The sequence below is a fragment of the Akebia trifoliata genome, chromosome 1 (genome assembly GCF_017979445.1).
Source record: "Akebia trifoliata isolate Shusen 1 chromosome 1, ASM1797944v1, whole genome shotgun sequence".
Lineage (NCBI taxonomy): Eukaryota > Viridiplantae > Streptophyta > Magnoliopsida > Ranunculales > Lardizabalaceae > Akebia > Akebia trifoliata.
Genome location: NC_141375.1, coordinates 4957330 through 4975549, shown reverse-complemented (window position 1 = coordinate 4975549; position 18220 = coordinate 4957330). Strand labels below are relative to the sequence as shown.

Sequence of the window (18220 nt, the reverse complement as noted above, 5' to 3'; positions counted from 1 at the left end):
GGGGTGCCAATATAATTGTAAACTACTACTAAAGTTGTTTGAAGTTCTGCTACGTTGAGATATTAACTTGAGTCAAATCTTTGTCATATCTAAATGGTGTGTTTTAAATTTTAATTGGAGTGTGATAAATAATCTTAAAAATTTGATCATTTCATACAATAAATCATTAATATATTTATAAAAAAATCATTCATTTATCTATAAAAAATCATTAATCTATGTCCAAACTCTTAAAATAATTCATAAGAATTATTATATACATATATATTTATTTATTGCATAAGAGTTTGGTTCTATACAAGTTTGATTCGAGAACCGAACCAAATTAATCGATTTTCCATTTTTGTAACCCGGAACCAAACCACAACCTATTCCAAACCGAATCAAATCACCCCAAAGCTATTGATTTGGTACAGTTCTCGATTTTAACCAGATCAAGTTGCACTCCTAGGTATGCTCACTTTGGTATATATGAAAGTAAGATGCTTACCTTGATATATATAAAAGTAAGATGCAAAAGTATTTTTGTAACTTTAGAATATTATCTAATGTAAACTTTGAGAAACAATACCCACCTTTCTCTTATTATAATTATAGTAGTAAAAAAGTGTGATCAAGGAGTATAAGTCTTGACTCCAAAGTGACACTACTATTGAATTGTCATTCATAGATGTAGTAGGTATAAGGATGATGAATATTGTTTATCCACTTAGAAAAATTCAATCAACGGAATTCTAATCCACCATATTAGTCTCCCACTTAACAAGAAAATGTCCTTCATATCAAGGATTGAGACCCACAATAAGAGTGCAAATCCTCTTTTGTTCAATATTTTTATTTTTATTTTTATTTTTATCGGTAAGCCTATTTTTAATGAGTTCAATAACTCAATGTTAACGGGATTTGAAACCAAGTCTCTGGTATCATCACCCCAAGACTTTATCAAACTAAGTTAGTTGGCACATCTTCTTTTGTTCAACCGCTCGATTGTATGTAGTTCTAATCTCAGTTCAGTCTATTATTGTTTTTTCCCTCTTTGTGTGTGTGTGTGTGTGCGCGCATGTTTTTTTGCTCGAGTGTCAAACACTACTCTTTAGTGTAGGAGGTGTGTTTGATATGTTTGACGATCAAAACATATTTCAGCTAAAGTTTAAACTATGTTAGTTCCAAAAAAAACTTAAAATTTGAAAGTTTCAAGTTTAAAATAATTTTGTTTAGAAATTGCATAACTCCACAATTGGTCCTATTGATCTTCATTATTGATTTTGCCCACCCATTAATGGACCTGCACATAGAGGCAAACATTACATATATAGAGGTTGATAGGAGCATCCATAAGTCAAATCCAATGGTCACAAGTCACCCATTAGAAATACTTGAAATCCATAATAGATAGGATGACATTCTATGTGAAGACATGGTCGACCACAACTTCCTCCAATTGTGAGTCTAGAAGCCTATATCTCCCATATGTATCATGCCCTAATTTTTTTATTGGTAGTCACCTTTGTAGGTGAGAAGCATATATCTCCATTTATGTCAAGCCCTAATTTATTTATTGACTGTCACCTTTGTTGGTGAGAATTTTAATGACCCCACTTCTTATGTAGTATATGAAAATACCTAAAAATTGGCTTAAACTTTAAACTAAGGGTGTGTTTGATTTCAAAGAAAATATTAGTTGGCAAATTCTTTTTTATTGTTTGGGCACAACATGGAAAATTATTTTTGTTGTTTGAATTGCATAAAATAAAATTAAAAATTAAAAAAAATTATTTTAATTTGACTTTTGTGATAATTACATAAAAATAATGATAAAATCAAATTTTTTTGGAAAGTTTTGAATTATTACACCCCAATTTCTTAAATTATTAGAGAATGACTATTGGTACCCCCAATTTTTTAGAGAACTACTATTGGGACCTTACGTTTTAATTATTCCACCCCAATTTCTTAAATTGTTTATCACACCCCAATTAAAGATTAAAATATATTGTTCAAACACTACAAAGGTTTAGCTCAAATTATTATCTCAACATTATAACACTCGTTCAAACAAATTTAGTAGTTGTTTACAATTATGATTAGGCTCGTATAAAATCTTTAAAAAAAAAAAAAAAGATCAAATCTAACAAATAATGAGATAGTTTTTTTTTTTATTATTTTTATTTTTTGCACCCCAACTTTTACTTATTATTTTCTTTTTTTTTATTGGGGTGTAATCAATAAAATTTGGAGTGCCAATAGTAATTCTCTAACTTGATTTATAACATATATTGATATAATTTAAAATTAATTATTCAATCAAAAATTTACAACAAAAAAAAAAAAAAAAAAGATTGATTTAGATTATTTAAAAAAAAAAAAAGTATGATTTTGTTTGATTTCATTTTTGTGTGTGCTTTTTGATTTTGTTTGATTTGTCATGTGCTAACAAATCATTTTCCAATTTGGGGGGGGAGGGGTAAGAAAATGATTTGTCATTAATGAAGAAAAATCATGGGTGTTGGCAAATCGTTTTCCATACAAATCTAGAGTTCTTGACATATCTAACACGGAAAAATTGTCATTTTCTACGGAACTTCAATTTCCCCCTAATTTTCCGAGCAATTAAACATATCCCAAGAGGATTTCTATTGACACACCAACTTTTACTCATAACACAATAACTATTAAATTAGGATTTTTCCCAAAACATGCGCAACTTATGTCCAAATTCTAGTTTCGGTACACTGTTCGTTTTAATTCCCAAAACATATATTTTCGAGTTAATTCATCATTTTTATAATCAATAAATTCATTGAAATATTTACGAATTCGTAGATATTAAAAGCGACGAACTCTTGAGTTTGTGGGTTATAAAAATGAAGAATGTAAGTTTTGGGAATTAAAATGAACAATGTACCAAACTTAGAATTTTGTCATATTCAAATAACGAAATGAAGATTCACCTTATTAAATTTCAAAAGGACTAATATGTTTTAAGTAATACTTGATGTGCCAATAGAATCTCTCTATACTATTTCATTAGAAAAAGCCGTACATTTAAATTTGGGTTTGGCTCCATTGTCTCTTGAGAAACCACGATGGTGAATAGATCCATCAAAACTTGCCACGTGGCATTTTGGAGATATTGGTCTCAAAATTTTCATACAGACAACATTATCTAAATTCCAAATCCCCTCCCACCTCATATCACCAACTAGATTAGGATGGAAACATTTAATTTCATAAAGCTTGGTAGTATGGAATAAAGTGTGTCTAAAGAGTAAAAATTCTCGACGTACACACAGATTCTCAATACACACACCCATTGAACTACCCAATGAAATAAAAGTTATTCTCTATGCACCCACCTATTGAACATTTACCTATACCCTAAATGAAAATTGGCATCCCCATCGCTTAGTCGTAGATCGCTTATCAGACTCTTCATCCCCCCTACTTTTTGGAGTCTTTATAGCTTCCATCCCTTTCACAACCGTACCAAATTCTAGGGTTCTTACATTTTTAATGATCCAACCTTGAAACAATTAAGACAGATCCAAATGTCCTCCCGTTGTTTCTAACCCATCTAGATAGGTTGTCATAATCATTTAATATCACATTGGTTTCAAAATAAAAGCATATGATCTACCATTGTACATATCTCAAAACCAGGGGGTTGCATTGACATTATTAAAAAGGGAAAATTTAATCAATAAATAGGTCTAAGTAGTTGGAACTATAATTTTTAAAAATAAATTGTCCTCTTCGGTAGGTATACACCGAAGTTTTCACTACATGTTTGGTAGGTAAGTTTTGAATATGCACAAATAGCTTCGATTTTGTCCTACAAAACCCTTTTTGACAAGTATTTTCCCCTACCGAGTGTTGTTAAAGAATTTCAATATGTACATACTGATCAATTCTAACAAGTTTTTGAATTTCTGGTTGGTAGCCTTGCACCAAAATCTTGAAATCATATTCAGTGTGTATACCGAATCTATATGATGCTTTTTATTTGATCGATACGAGACTACCAAATCTAATATTGAGAATTCGGTTTGCACCTATCGAATGACGTCGAAAAAATCTAAAAAATTGAAAAGTCATTTCTATTTCAAAAAATTCAATTTTGTACTCTCTTGTATTCATCTATTGTTCGTCTTTGGTTAATAAATACGTAAGACAATCATTAAAAACTCATATAGATTTTCGAAAACCTTAAAAATATCCTAAAATACTAATATTCCTTGATTGAACAATGCCTTTGTCTGGGAAAAAGGTGAATTTTAAGTGAAATAATAAAAGATTTTCCCCATTCAAAACTTGATTTCTACTTTTCGGTAGAAATTTGAAAATTGGTTGAATCTCCATTTCGTGCGCACGAATATAATGAAATTCTGAGTTCAGTAACATATTTTTTTAAGTAAATTCATCACTTTTATAATCTAAGAATTCATGAATTTGTCACTTTTTTTTTTCAACGAATTCGTGGATAAAAATACCATAAATTTGTCATATCAATAATCTCGTTTGTAATTTGTCAACAAATTCATTAATCGTAAAAGTGATGTTTTCTCTGGGAAAACTTGTTTTGGGAATTAAAATGTTCAGTATACCAAAACACATAAGTTGCACACATTTTGGAAAAAATCTCTTAAAGATTTCATTTGGTACAACGAAGACGTGTGATTTCGATTGATAGATAGAAGGAGAAGACGAGATTCAATGGAGGGTACTTTTTCCCTCTTTGATTCGGTATGTTTAGATTTGTATGTTGAGAATTTCATTGAAAAGGGTAAAATAGTAAATGTGAGTTTTTTCATTGTAACGTCGGGTGTGTACGTACAGTATTTTTGGTGCGTGCAAATAGACGCTACCTATGAAATCGATTTAGTACTTTGGCAGAGAGAAAGAGAGTGAAAGAGGAAGACAGAGAGAGAAACAGAGATTTCATCTCCAAAAGATGGTAAGTCTGTTTTTCTACAGAAACCTAATTGAGATGATCCTCTAAGATTTCTAGGGTTTGGTCTGAAACGCGATTTTTTTTGTTTTTGAAGGCTTCGGCAGCGAAACCCATCACGAGTCCCGTACCAATCACTTGGTTTCCATCCTTAGCTGTTCTCATGCTCGCGATCGGCCTTGTCGTCACTGCTTCGTTCTTCATGTAAGCGATCCGATCCGATCCGATTTAATCCAATTCAATCCGATCTAACTATGTTTCTTCTTAATGGAATCCATCGATTGAATATATGACTTATTCTTCGTTAGATTATTGACTTATTAATACCCAATTTTTTTCAAATATGCTATAAAATTTTAGAATTTATGGAAAGTTTTTTGATGTAAAAAGATGTTTCTTTGGGTAAAAAAATGTCGAATTAAACATACATCAATGTTTAGTTAAAAAAATTGAGAATTATATTAGTTGATTTCATGTGTACGTGTAATTAAAGACAAATTTTCTCTTTTTTATGCAATAGGAGCAATCTTATGAATTAAGAGACCCTCATTTGGAAAAAAAACACAAGGATAGATGGTGAATTAAGGCACTCCAATAAAATTTTGTTGTTTGTGAATTTTAAATTAAGGAATACAATGGTGGGTAGCTCATGAAATCGACCAATTCCCATTGTTTGATAGACTCGGTCACGGATTCAATATCTTTTTATAGGTAGAAAATTCTGTCAAAAAAATATTGAAACTGGCCGTTACTTCTTTGGCCAGTAGTTCATTGACTTGAACATAAAACTTAAATAAAACAAGAATATAAATATGAGCAAGTAAACAAAAAATAGAATAACCCTTAGGCCGAGCACATAACAATAGAGCTTAGTAATCTTTAGATGCATATATAGTTTCTTAAATGTGGGTTATGATCCACTTTGCTTCCGTTATCTTAGTTTACTATTTATCATCTTCTTCGTTTGTCCATATGAAGGTCTTTATTAAAACTGAAGTCCTCCTCATTTTAGGGTTGTCTAATTTTAAAGAAGGATTCATCTTAGATTACTTGATCATCCCTTCTGATTTATCCCCAAAGAACCTACAACCTAATGCACCCTTGCTAATGGCAAAACGGTTACTGGATAATATTGTCCAGGGAACTGACCCTTTCATCTCACTATGGCCTGTCCTTAAACTTTGTCCAGATCTGAGGAATGTCCTTGTCATTTTAATAGTACCATTTTAGATGTCCAAATAGGAAGAAGGGTGCTTGAGTTTCATGAGTTAATTTCTTTTAAAAGCTTTTAGATCTCTGGATCTATTGTATTAGATTATCATATTTAAGATTCTTGAAAAATCAAAATTATAAAACTAGGAGGCTATGACGGACTACCATATAGATAGTTGACAGAAAGCCAGCTTCGTTCAATGAGGTAGTGGGTACCTGTGTTTATGTGTTTTAAGAAGACAAGGTTTTGTATCATAACACTTAAGGTAGAACATAGAAAGATCATCTTTACTCTTAACTTTTAAAGCTAAAAAAATCATTACGGACTAAATTTAGAACTTCATATCATATATTATACATATATATTTACAGAAAGATTACATAAAATTTTACTATTACGGCGTCACCTCAAGGCTATTCTCTGGATTTAGCCTGCCATACTTTGTCTTTGCAAGTCTCTGAGCTTGGGAGGTTCTAGTCTCCTTACAGAAAAAAAAACTTAAAATTTAAGAGAGAGAGAAAGATGTGAGAATTTCTTGAAGGGGGAATTCTCTGTATCTAGAGAGGTAGATGGAGTGTCCTTATATAGAGTTCGGACTCTAAATACATTACAAATTGGTCTAATTCGAGAGTGTTTTCGAATCTAGACAGGTGTCAAAAGAAGATACTGAATACCCGGGGCCACCAGAATTGTTTATGAATAGTGTTTTGTCGGGTACTATTCACAAATAGTAATTTTGACTACTTTTTTCTAAATAGTACTGTGAATAGTACTAAGCGCAATAATTGCTCTAAATTGTCTCACTTAGTCTTTGTTTCTTGTTCTGACTCGTGTGAGGTCTTTCTCTTCGTCTTTTTTGTCTTCTTCTCCATGATTGCTACGGAAGGAACTAATGGAGATCTTGTCTTCGATTAGCTAGCCGAGAGCATTTAAGTCTTCGAATAATAACATTTTGATTGCATCAGCCGTTGGTCTTCTATCTGTAAGGCAGATTGTTGCGATTAAAGGGATCGTGACCGAAACTTTGATCTCTTCTAACTTGTCTTCATGTCTGTATTTTTCTACAGTAACTGCTTTGTCATAGATTTCTAATGTCTAGATGATGCATGTCTGCGAATGGTGCACCGTCCACCAATTGTCTCCAGAGTTGACTATCGAGTCAACTAAATCGTTGACTAGCCCAGCATGATGGACATGGAAACCTACTGCATCCTCAGAGAAATCAACTAACTGTTCAATTCCAAACACTTGTAATGTTTCATACTGAGCCACAGACAGGATTGTTACAAGCAATTCCTACGGGAAAACTTGGACAACAATTGATAGCCAGAAGTATGAATCCAAGTGGGATTCCTGACTATACTTTTGCATACAACAATGCAATAGACAGGTTTAGTCAAGAAATGCATTAGTGGCATTTTCCTGACAAAACATCTAAAGTCATGCATACTACTCAGATAACATATATGCATCAAGACAAAGAAGGAGTGACATTTGGATTTTGGAAAGGAGAATCCATAAGTCAGTCTCAAAACCAGAATGAACAATTCGTCCCTGGAAGACAGAGTACCTCGTTGCTCAAGTGTGGTGAAGGGTCGGGAGTAAACAAGGGTAAAAACATAGAACTAAACCCTAAACCCTATACCCTAAAAAATCATATTAACCTACCTAGAACATGTAGTTTACGAATAGACGAGTCAGACAAAGGGAAAGGTAAGAAATTATGGAAATCCCTAGTGAGACATTTGATATCATAGACCCAGAGTTCACTCATAGACTAGCTGAGTGTAAGACCTTAGAAGAAATGAGAAAACTCCAAGACAAAATGGTACTAACCAGTATCCAGGAAAAGACTAAAGAGTCATCAGAGAATAGAGTCCAAAAGGGATATATGCCAAGATTTAGAAGATGGGCAGAAATCCATATGGTAGGAAATGATGAAAATCGTCATAGACCAAATTGGAAGAAAGAAACTATTCCAATATACGATATGAGGATAGAAATTATTCCCAATAGAAACCTTTCCAGTCATTTAGAAGAATTTAGAAATAAGACTAAAATTACTATTCTTGAATAGTACCCGACAAAACATTATTCATGAACAGTTCGGTGGTCCTGGGTGTTCAATACATTCTTTTGACACCTGTCCCAATTCGAGAACACTATCGAATTAGACTAGTTTGTAATGTATTTGAGGTCCGAACTCTATATAAGGACACTCCATCTACCCCTCTAAACACAAAGAATTCCCCATTCAAGAAATTCTTACATCTCTCTCTCTCTTTCTCAAGTTTTTCTGTAAGTAGACCAGAGCCTCCCAAGCTCAGAGACAAGGTATGACAAGTTAAACGTAGGGAATAGCCCTGAGGTGATGTCGTAATACTAAAGTTTTATATAATCTTTCTGTAAATATAGATGCATAATATATGATATGAAGTTCTAAATTTGGTCACCGGTGTTTTCTTTAGTTTTAAAAGTTAAGAGTAAAGATGATCTTTCTCTGTTCTAACTTAAGTGTTATGATAGAAGACCTTGTCTTGTCAAAACACATGAACACAAGTACTTATTGAACGAAGTTGGCTTTCTGCCGACTATCTATATGGTAGTCCGTCATAGCCTCCTAGTTTCATAGTTTTGATTTTTCAAGAATCTTATAAGAGATCTACATCTACCTTTAAGAGATCTTCATACAGGTTTATCATGTTCCTTTGAAAATATGAAAATAGTTCATATTTGATTTCTTTAAAAGAGATTTTAAAGAGAGAGAAAGATGAATACTCACCCAATCGTCGAAATCACAATCATCAAATCGTCGTAGAAAAAGATGAACTTACCGCTGAAATATGTTTTTTTGTTTTTGTTTGCTTGTGTAGTAAGAAAGAAGAAAAGAAGGAAAACAGAACAGTCAAAAGGTAAAAAACGTGGTGAACATTACCACTAAAGTCCAAAGTCATCTTGAAATTACTAAATCCTAAAGGGAATAAATACCGGGTTTGGGCAAATTAGGCAACCCGATGCTTATGCCCCGAACCCAACCTGATTTTTTTGGTCAATTTTTTTTTTTTTTTTTGTGTGCCAGAACTTGACCTGTATGCACCCAAACTTGACCCAATGTCGGGTTGAACCCATCGGGTTTGGGTTTGGCCCGTCCAAGTTGCAACCCTAGTAGGGAATAGAATTGGGATAGAGATCTAGAGGTTACAAGAACTTTGGATTCTAGTAGTTGTTTGATACTTTTATTTTCTTGATTTATAGATTCCAATTGTTGTTCCAAACTTATATTTTTTGACTTCCAACCTCAACTTCTCATCAATTAATTATTCAGGAGGTAGATAATAATTATATTGAATGAAAAGATGAGGGTAATCGTAGTCTTCTAGCATGCAAAAGAAAACAAAGAACAAAGAATTCTGCGAGGAAAAAAAAGAAGAGAAGAACTGTTTATCTGGAACTAAAAGCAAATGAAAATAACTTGTTAGATTGAGATTCATTTGGGTTAAATTTATAAATAGAAATTTTTAAAATTCAAGATGCAATTGGAGTATAATTAGTATTCGTTAAGAACTCTGTTTTCTTTCTCAATCGATTTTTTTTTTATCTCTATCCACAACTGTAATAATTTGGGAGATTGAACTCTGGATCTTTATCCAGATAGGTGATTGAAAAATTCTAGTCATACAAGAACGATGGATAGCTATAATAATTTGTGAGATTGAACTCCACCAATTCTCAAATAGGTGGTTAAAAAATTCATGTGGATGGTGAGTAAAGTGGTTACCCACTCCCTAGTGTACAAATCCATACTCATTAATTGATCGGGTGATGGTCAAACAATTAGTAAGGTAAATTAGTTTTTTTGGAAGGTAGGTGGGTATGCAAATATGCTTCATTCCAAGGAGGTAAGTTGTGAAAACTTGTATTACTTTCCACCTCATTAGCATTCAATTACAAATGAGACGTGTAGCTAGAAATATAGGAGTCTAAAAACTTAGATTGATCTATTTAAGGATAACCTTAGACCTAAACCTTGACTGCATTATACATACAAATGTTGTTTCTAAGCAATTCTCTATTGGAATTGAGATAGCCAATTTCGTGTTCAAACTTTGCATGCCTTGGTTTACATGGTGCTGATCAAGTGTGCTTTTTCTACACAGGGAAAGACTCCCTAGATGGCTAGGTCAGTTATGGCACCTAACTACCAATTAGGGTTTTTGACTATCCATGAGTAAAGTCAGGCCCCACGTGACAATATTGAGCAAAGTTTAGAATTTCATTTTGGGGTAATGTTTCAATGAAGGTAAGAAATTGAAACACATCGAAATTAAATGAAAGATGTGAATTTTCAAAACATTCATAAAAATCTGCATTTTTTGTGATAAATATTGTAATAAACAAAGAGCTTGTTTTAGGTTGAACGGACTGCTACAACTATTTTCTCCAATTAATAACATTTTTTCATGACTCTAAGCATCTATATAATCTTTTATTTTAATCCTAAAAATCCCTCATTTTTCTTCCCAAATCCTATCTTATTCTCAAGGTTTGAATGTTGAAGGAGATAGAATCTCAAGGTTAAAAATGATGGCAAGAATTTTACCCTAGAGGTTGCATATGACGAGTTTTGGTGAAAAGAATTAATTGTTTTTTTTTTCAAGAAGTAGAAGACAATGACATTTTGATTGGTCTCTTATAGAAAACTGAGGTCAATGGTTATGTCATCAACTTGACATAAAGGTTAACTCAAATATATTGATCAAAAGTGGAGGGAAAACATTGCAGGGTTTTCCTAGAAATTTTCAATTGTTTCTACCTTGGCCTATTTTTTCGATTTCGTTTCATTATGTTCCAGTTTCTCTTGGCATGTTTTAGCAAAACATTCCAAAACAAACTAGAACATATCGAAGTAATTTGAAACAATTGAACATAGACTGAAACCTTCATCTTAAACATCTATCTAAAAAAAATCTTAATATTAATAATGCGGAACGCAAATCAAGTCAACGGTCAAGGGTCCCGACGAAAAAGTATCTCTTTTCCAAATCTACCCTATACTCTATACCCAAATCCTTATTAATACCCAAATCCTTAATCCAATCCTAAATCTAATTCCCTAATTCCCCAAATTTTCTCTTCTTCCCTCACTGTCCTACATCAATAAACTTCAATTTTGGACATGTATCGTATCATAATGTTCAAATGATGTTGTATCGGTCAATACATTCTAAAAAGATGCTATACTCAATCATGATGTTGAGAACACAATTGACAATAGGTACAAATGACATGAAACCAGAAGTATGTTATCTAAAATAGTTTCTAGGAGCAATGGCAGCTCTTACACATGCAGCAAAGGATCCCTTGCCACCAATGGTTTCAAATCTACTTCGATTGTGGTAGAGTGGGTGCAATGCAGGGACTGAACCCTAATGGAGAAGTTTTACTTGTAATGTTGTTTAAAGAGTTTGTGGAGAGCATGAATGTTGGAGACAATGCAATGCATGGCCTAATGGAGTAGTTTCACCTATGATGTAGTTTAAAGAGTTTGTGGAGAGCATGAATGTTAGAGACAGGGATGTTGCAAGGGTCTCAAATGTTGCCATCACCACCACCACCACCTCCACAATGAATCTAGGCCATGGTCATTTAGTGATATTTTGAGGTCGATCATGATATTTTCATATTAAGGTCTCTTAAGGATCCACTAGCCTTACAATGGTTCTCTGTTTTTTGGGGTTGATCATGATATTCTCATATTAGGGTCTCTTGGATCATCTCCACTGGTAATGCTATATTTGTCTATCTTAATTTCATTTTTTGAGACAATAAAGTGCGAAAATGCCATATTTGGCATGTGCCTGTACAATGCTTCATCTAAAAAACAATGCCATCGGTATGCTTTGGATGACAATTTGGTAAAAAATCCTTAAGGTAATTTTTTATTATTTGTTTGGATGGCTATTTAGTAAAAAAAAATTCAAAAGACACTCTTTATAACTTAAAAGACACTTTAGCAAATTTTGAGATATGCTAAAACTAATGCCACATATAGCATCGATTTTAGCATATGCTATATTTGAGAGTCCATTTGAGACGTGTGTTGGAGTGTATTTCCAGGAGGTCATTTCAAAATTGGAATTGCATCCCAATTTGAGATGTTGTTGGAGATGCTCTAAGAGCATTTCCAATGTTGTCTCATAAATGGGTAGTAATTTCAAAAAAATGGAATAAACTCCAATGAATGCACCCAATGCTCGTGTTAAATGGGTTCTCAAATTTGGAATATTCTAAAATTGACTCCATATTTGAAATTGATCTTAACATATCTCAAAATTTGCAAAAGTGGATGATGTGGGGGTTTTTATTTACCAAAATGTCATCCAACATCCTAAAATTTGAAAAGGTTAAACTTTTTTGAATTTTAATTTACTAAAATGCATCCAACTGCTCTAAAATGAATATTTAATTGCATAAATGTTATCGAATGACTCATTTTTTTAAAAAAACTTATTTTTGACTATTTTGCCTAGCAACAACTATAAAACGTATTTTTAATGAATTTTTACAAATTTTCCCTCCAAGAACATTTCAATGAAAATATTTATTAAAATACTAAGTGTCACATTAAGATCATTTTAATTCAAAGTACAATAGCATGTGTGCGGAGGAAAAGAAGGGACCGATTTACAGTTGAAAGCTTTGATAATCCGACCTACAATTTATTTCTCAATTGGCATTGAAAAAAACGGTGTGTATTAGCAATTCTATTGTACTTTAAATTAAAATGTTCTAAATGTGATGTTTGGTTTTTTAATTGTTGAATTTAGTTCCACATCGGACATTCATTGCCTTGTCTCTCTACTTATAAGCTCTTGGGCTTCTCCACTCATTGCCGATTGGTTTTGAGTTGGACCCCCAAATTTATCATGATATCAAAGTAGGCATTTTTCTTCTCCACGTCACCCAGCTCATGTCTCCACGTGTTTTGGCCTAATCCGGCCCACATGTGCAGGGGCGTGCCGAGTTTAGTCCCACATCAGACACGCATTGCCTTATTTCTCTCCTTATAAGCCCCAAGGCCTCTCCACTCATTGCCAATTGGTTTTGAGTTGGATACTCAAATTTATTAAGCAACCAACTACTCCAAAAGACTGATCTATTGGATGGGGGGAGAATTCTGAATATAAGAGGGTCACGGGACTTAGTTGGGGTATGACTCACCTGAGAGTGAGAGGAAAATATACACTCAGCACACCCCTTCACCCATAAGGGTGGAAAGATTCGAACCCATGACCTATAACGAACTAGCACTCTGATACAATGTTAACCAATCAAGGACTCCAACGAGGTTTGATGATACTTTTGTGTTTTGTTGAGCAATAATCAGGTATGATTTTTATTATGATATTTAAGTATCATTTGTATCTTATATATGATTATCATGTTATGGGTTAAATATCATGCCTTTGGATTCAACTTGAGAATCATGGGGTTTTGGGTTGAGTTCTTGGGGCGTGACAAGGTGAATCTCTGCCCCCTATATAGACTTGAGGTGGACATTCTAGAAAGCTCAACCAGTACTCCGTACTTACATGTTTCAGAATCTTCCTAAGATAAATATGGAATTACCGTAGAACCGTTGTATGGTTTACAAGGTTAATTAAAATTCCTGTCGTACATTATAAAATATCCTAGATTTCTTTTGATAATTTCAATCTCTAAACTATTTTATATTTCTTTACCACCTTCTTCAGCTTTGTGGTCCCTTCCAGAACTATCTAGCTTTCCCATGATTTGTTTTAGGGGAAAAACCCTAGGTGGTAAAATGAGATTCTGACATTAAGGACTTGGACCCATAGCTCAGTCGGGTTGACACATTGCAAAACAACTTTGAGGTCGTGGATTCAAGTCCAGTTTGAGCTTACCCATCAAGAAATGAAAAGAGATTGTGACACTAAGCACACTTGAGCAGGGACACCTGGAAGTTCTAACCTGAATCTTTTCCATCATAATCAATCTCCTTAAACCTCTGATCTTTCTAACTCTCAGATTCTGGCTTGCCTCTTTCAACACCTAACCATGTCCAAGTCTAGACAAAGTGTTTGGGAATTTTACACTTCCAGTCCCACAGGGCCATGTTTTTTGGCAATCCTCTCTGTAGACCTATACCAAAGATCACGCCAGTTGATGTTTTCTAGACATCAGATTCAATCATCTCTCTTCAGCAGCTTGTAAACCATTCTAGACTCATTCATCAAGCCAATGATGAAAAAATGCTGAAATCTGACAGGTAGAAATAATCAACTATGAAGCTGATTTTTGTGTAGGCCTCTACTTAGGGGTGGGGGAACATTCATATAATAGAACGGTGAGCAAAGTGGCTTTCCCATCTCTCAGGTGTGCAAGATCCCCACCCCCCTCTGATGGTACGGGTGGGAGGTCAAACAATCAGTGAGGCAAGTCAATTTTTAAATGGGGACATGTCAAATGTGCCTCATTATCCAGATAGACAAGTCGAGGAAAGTCACATTTTATGTCACCCCATTTAGCATGAAATTACAAGAGATGCTCCTATAGCTAGAGATACAGGAGTGTAAAATTTTAGAAAAATCTAGTATGGTTGACTTAAAACTTTGATACCAATATATGTCTAACAATTCTATTTAGTGGGCAATGTTCGGCCACAAAAATTGGGAGTCAAAATTTTGTCCTATATGGGTTAGAAGTTTCAGAATAGGCAGATTTTTTGTGAGGAGATCGCCAATTACAAGTCGAAGAATCGTGGAACATTAATTTGTAAACCACTTTTGACGGGGTTAGAAGTTTCAGAATTGGCTGTCAAGCGGGACTCATATTTAATTGGTAAGACGTGTGGATTGTTATTTCGACATCCTAGATTCAAACCCCCTTGAACCCAACATCACCTTGCTAACGGCTAACACACACACACACACACACACTCACATAGCCTTATTGCAAAAAATTGGGGTTGGCTGAATGAATTTTATTTTTCCATTCAATTCTGTCAATAGCCATATCTTCTATTAATTTACTTGTATTCATGTCTGCTCTCACTAACTCAATTCACATTCCTTTTGGTCTTCCTCTCCTCTATAGAACCTTCGATTTGCATTTTTAATTTTTTTCCCTCTCCTTGTTGAGCCTCTTTTACTCTGATTATTTTTCACTTACTCTGATTTTTTCCCCTCCTTTTCTTGCTCACTCATATTAGCAGAAAGTCTTAGCATAGTAGCTTTATCTAGAATGGGATGCAGAGTGAAACATTTTTTACAAACAAGCATGGTTCCGAACATGTGAATTATAGTCCTTAGCCTACGTGTTCTCTACTTTTCTGTCCCAATCCATTATCTCAACTTGTTGGATAAATCCATGCTGAGATTTGATATTCATCATTTTTTCACTTGGAATAACTCTTAGTTGATTCTTGTTGTTAGTCGATTTTAAGTAAAAATAACCTGCTTAAAGGGTATTACAACATGATCAAATCTAGATTGGCAAAAACATATTGAAAACACGTGATAATCATCCAGTAACACCATATTCTTGAAGTTTTTTCTGAAATAAATTATGAGGAAATTGGATAATCTCATATTGATATTTTACAAATCATGGGCCAGTGATAGAACTAATCTCCCTTGGGTGCTCGTCTTCATAGATAAGTTGATTTTTTTTTATCTCTAGGCCTTTTGTGCATTAAATGGAGGAAGAAGATTCACAATTTAGAATTAATTCTATGGATCCCTGAGATTGGTGGATTATTTCATTTTTACATTATATCTTGTAGTTTCGAACCATGGAATCAAACTAAGGATCCCCATGCCTTCTACCCGTCCTGTATATTGTCTTTTTTTTTTGGAACCAAGGTATCCGGGCCTCTTAGAAGACCCGACTAATTCTCGGGGCACATGCAGTCTTATCCCCCCCCCCCCCCAATTGGGGATTCAAACTCAAGACCTCCATTTCGTGAGGAATATTGTCCTTGTTGTTCCGTGTTGTTATAGGAACTTATTATTCTCCAAAATCATACAAAAATGGATCTTTATTGGAGAAAACAAATAATTCTTTCCTTATGAGAATTTGTAAACAATTTGGGTAAAGACATCTCTTTATATTTATAATTGAATATTGACCCCAAATTTTTGGGATAAGGCTTCAATGATCATCCAAAGGATGTGATCTCATTATACGGAAAACTTTGGATGTAATTTGCTGTCTCATTCTTCATTCATTTCCTTATCTTCTTCTATATAACGAGATAACTATAAAAAATTTGTTATTAATTGCAGCTATGAAGCTACCTCGACCAGACGAAACCGTAGCATAGGGAAAGAGCTCATAACAGGGGCAGTAGCATCTATTTTCCTGGTATGTTGTTCTTTTCTCTTTTTGTTTTTGTTGTTGCAGATAAGTGTCTGAAAGATAGACTTTCTATTGCAGGGTTTTGGATCTTTGTTCTTGTTACTTGCTACTGGCATTTATGTTTGAGTTCAACAGAATCTAGGCGAGAGAAATTTTGTCAAACGGAATCTATATTTCTTACATAAAACGTATTATTGTGTTAGGTTAATGAAATTATGGTCACCCTTTATCATCCTTGATGGTTAATATATATAATGTTGCTCTGCACAAGTTTAGCTTTGTAAGGAAACAATCCCTTGGGCCATATTTTAGGGGTGTCAATGGTTTATTCACCAAAAATAATCTGACAAGTATATTTCTAGGAAAACTTGGCATTCTTATAACCATATTTTTTGTGGGTTCTTGTTCTATTAGTTCTGTTTGGGGTTTTATACTGCACTGGTGCACTTCAAGAAGTAAAATGCAAAACAACACCAACTTTCGAGAATTGGGATTCTCAATCTACTCCGATTCAACACTCATCCCATTAATGGGTTGTAGTATGAGAGAAGAACATGTTAGTAATTTATGATTTATTATCTATAAAGGAGAATTTCATCATTTTCTAATTCTACCCCTCCTCCCATAGGTGGGGGATTATGGTTTTTTGCTTATAGTGCTTTTATGGATCAACGAATGACATGAGCCCGCGTGTATTGAATGACATTGCCAATTTACAAAATTATCCTCACTAGGTTTGCCGTGGCACACAGTGGTAGGTGGGGGTACTTTTCCGTCTTTCCCATTAACATCTCTCATTCTTCGTATCTTGCATCAAATCTCCCTCTTTCCCTTCAACACACAAAAACAAGCCCCAAATGGCAATCTTCTTGCTTTAGATGGGATGTTGGATCTACTTCTTCCTATTCTTTCAATTTCATTACCTAAGACTTTATCTACATCATCCCGAAGTGTCTAATCGTCCATGTCCCAACTAGGGGTGTCAATGGCTATCCAATTACCTGATGTACTTGGAACCGATTAAGTGGTTTTGGGTCCGCTATGAGATACCTGATTAATTTTCAGGTCAGTTATGGGTAGTCATTATAAGGACCCCATTATGAACCGGGTCGCTATTGGGTACTTATTGGGTAAACTGGTAAATATGATTTTTTTAAATTATTAAAGAAGATATTTATATTTATTATTTAGTAGTATAATTAATTAATAGTAATCATTAATTATGGAGAGATTTTAATATTCAATATCTTCTCAAACAAGTAACTTAATTCTAAGTCTCAACCCTTCCTATATTTTCTAAAAGTCTGTCCATATTCCCTTCTCTCCTTCTCAAATGTGAACTTCAAAGAAGAACAAAACTGCACCTACGGGCTTATAAGTTAGATTTTACTCATATTTAATCGTTTGAAAGATTAAAACATGCTATTCAAAGTTCAAACGGTACAAACAAATAAAAGAGTTTTAGTAGTCTTAAAAAAAATTTGAATGAGTTTTTGGATGAAATTTAGAGTGCTGTGGTATTGGATTGTTAATGTGTTACCATTTGAACAAAACAACCCTTAGTAATTTAGTCAAATTAAAATCAATCTTAACAGGTACCCAATGGGTTTCAAGTATTTGTTGGGCCACTTCCGGTTCCAAGGGTTGCGTACCCGGAATTGAAATTGATGTTCAAGTTC

The 18220-nt window shown here is 33.8% G+C and overlaps 1 protein-coding gene across 1 annotated transcript; it reads left to right on the top strand.

Moving 5' to 3' along the window:
- The first annotated feature begins 4801 nt into the window (after positions 1 to 4801).
- On the top strand, positions 4802 to 16811 carry LOC147410500 (uncharacterized). The gene is made up of 4 exons (XM_086436135.1): positions 4802 to 4954; positions 5046 to 5152; positions 16469 to 16547; positions 16620 to 16811. Exons 1-4 carry the CDS (start codon positions 4952 to 4954, stop codon positions 16665 to 16667), a joined length of 237 nt encoding a protein of 78 aa, XP_086292261.1. The 5' UTR covers positions 4802 to 4951; the 3' UTR covers positions 16668 to 16811.
- The last annotated feature ends 1409 nt before the right edge of the window (positions 16812 to 18220 follow it).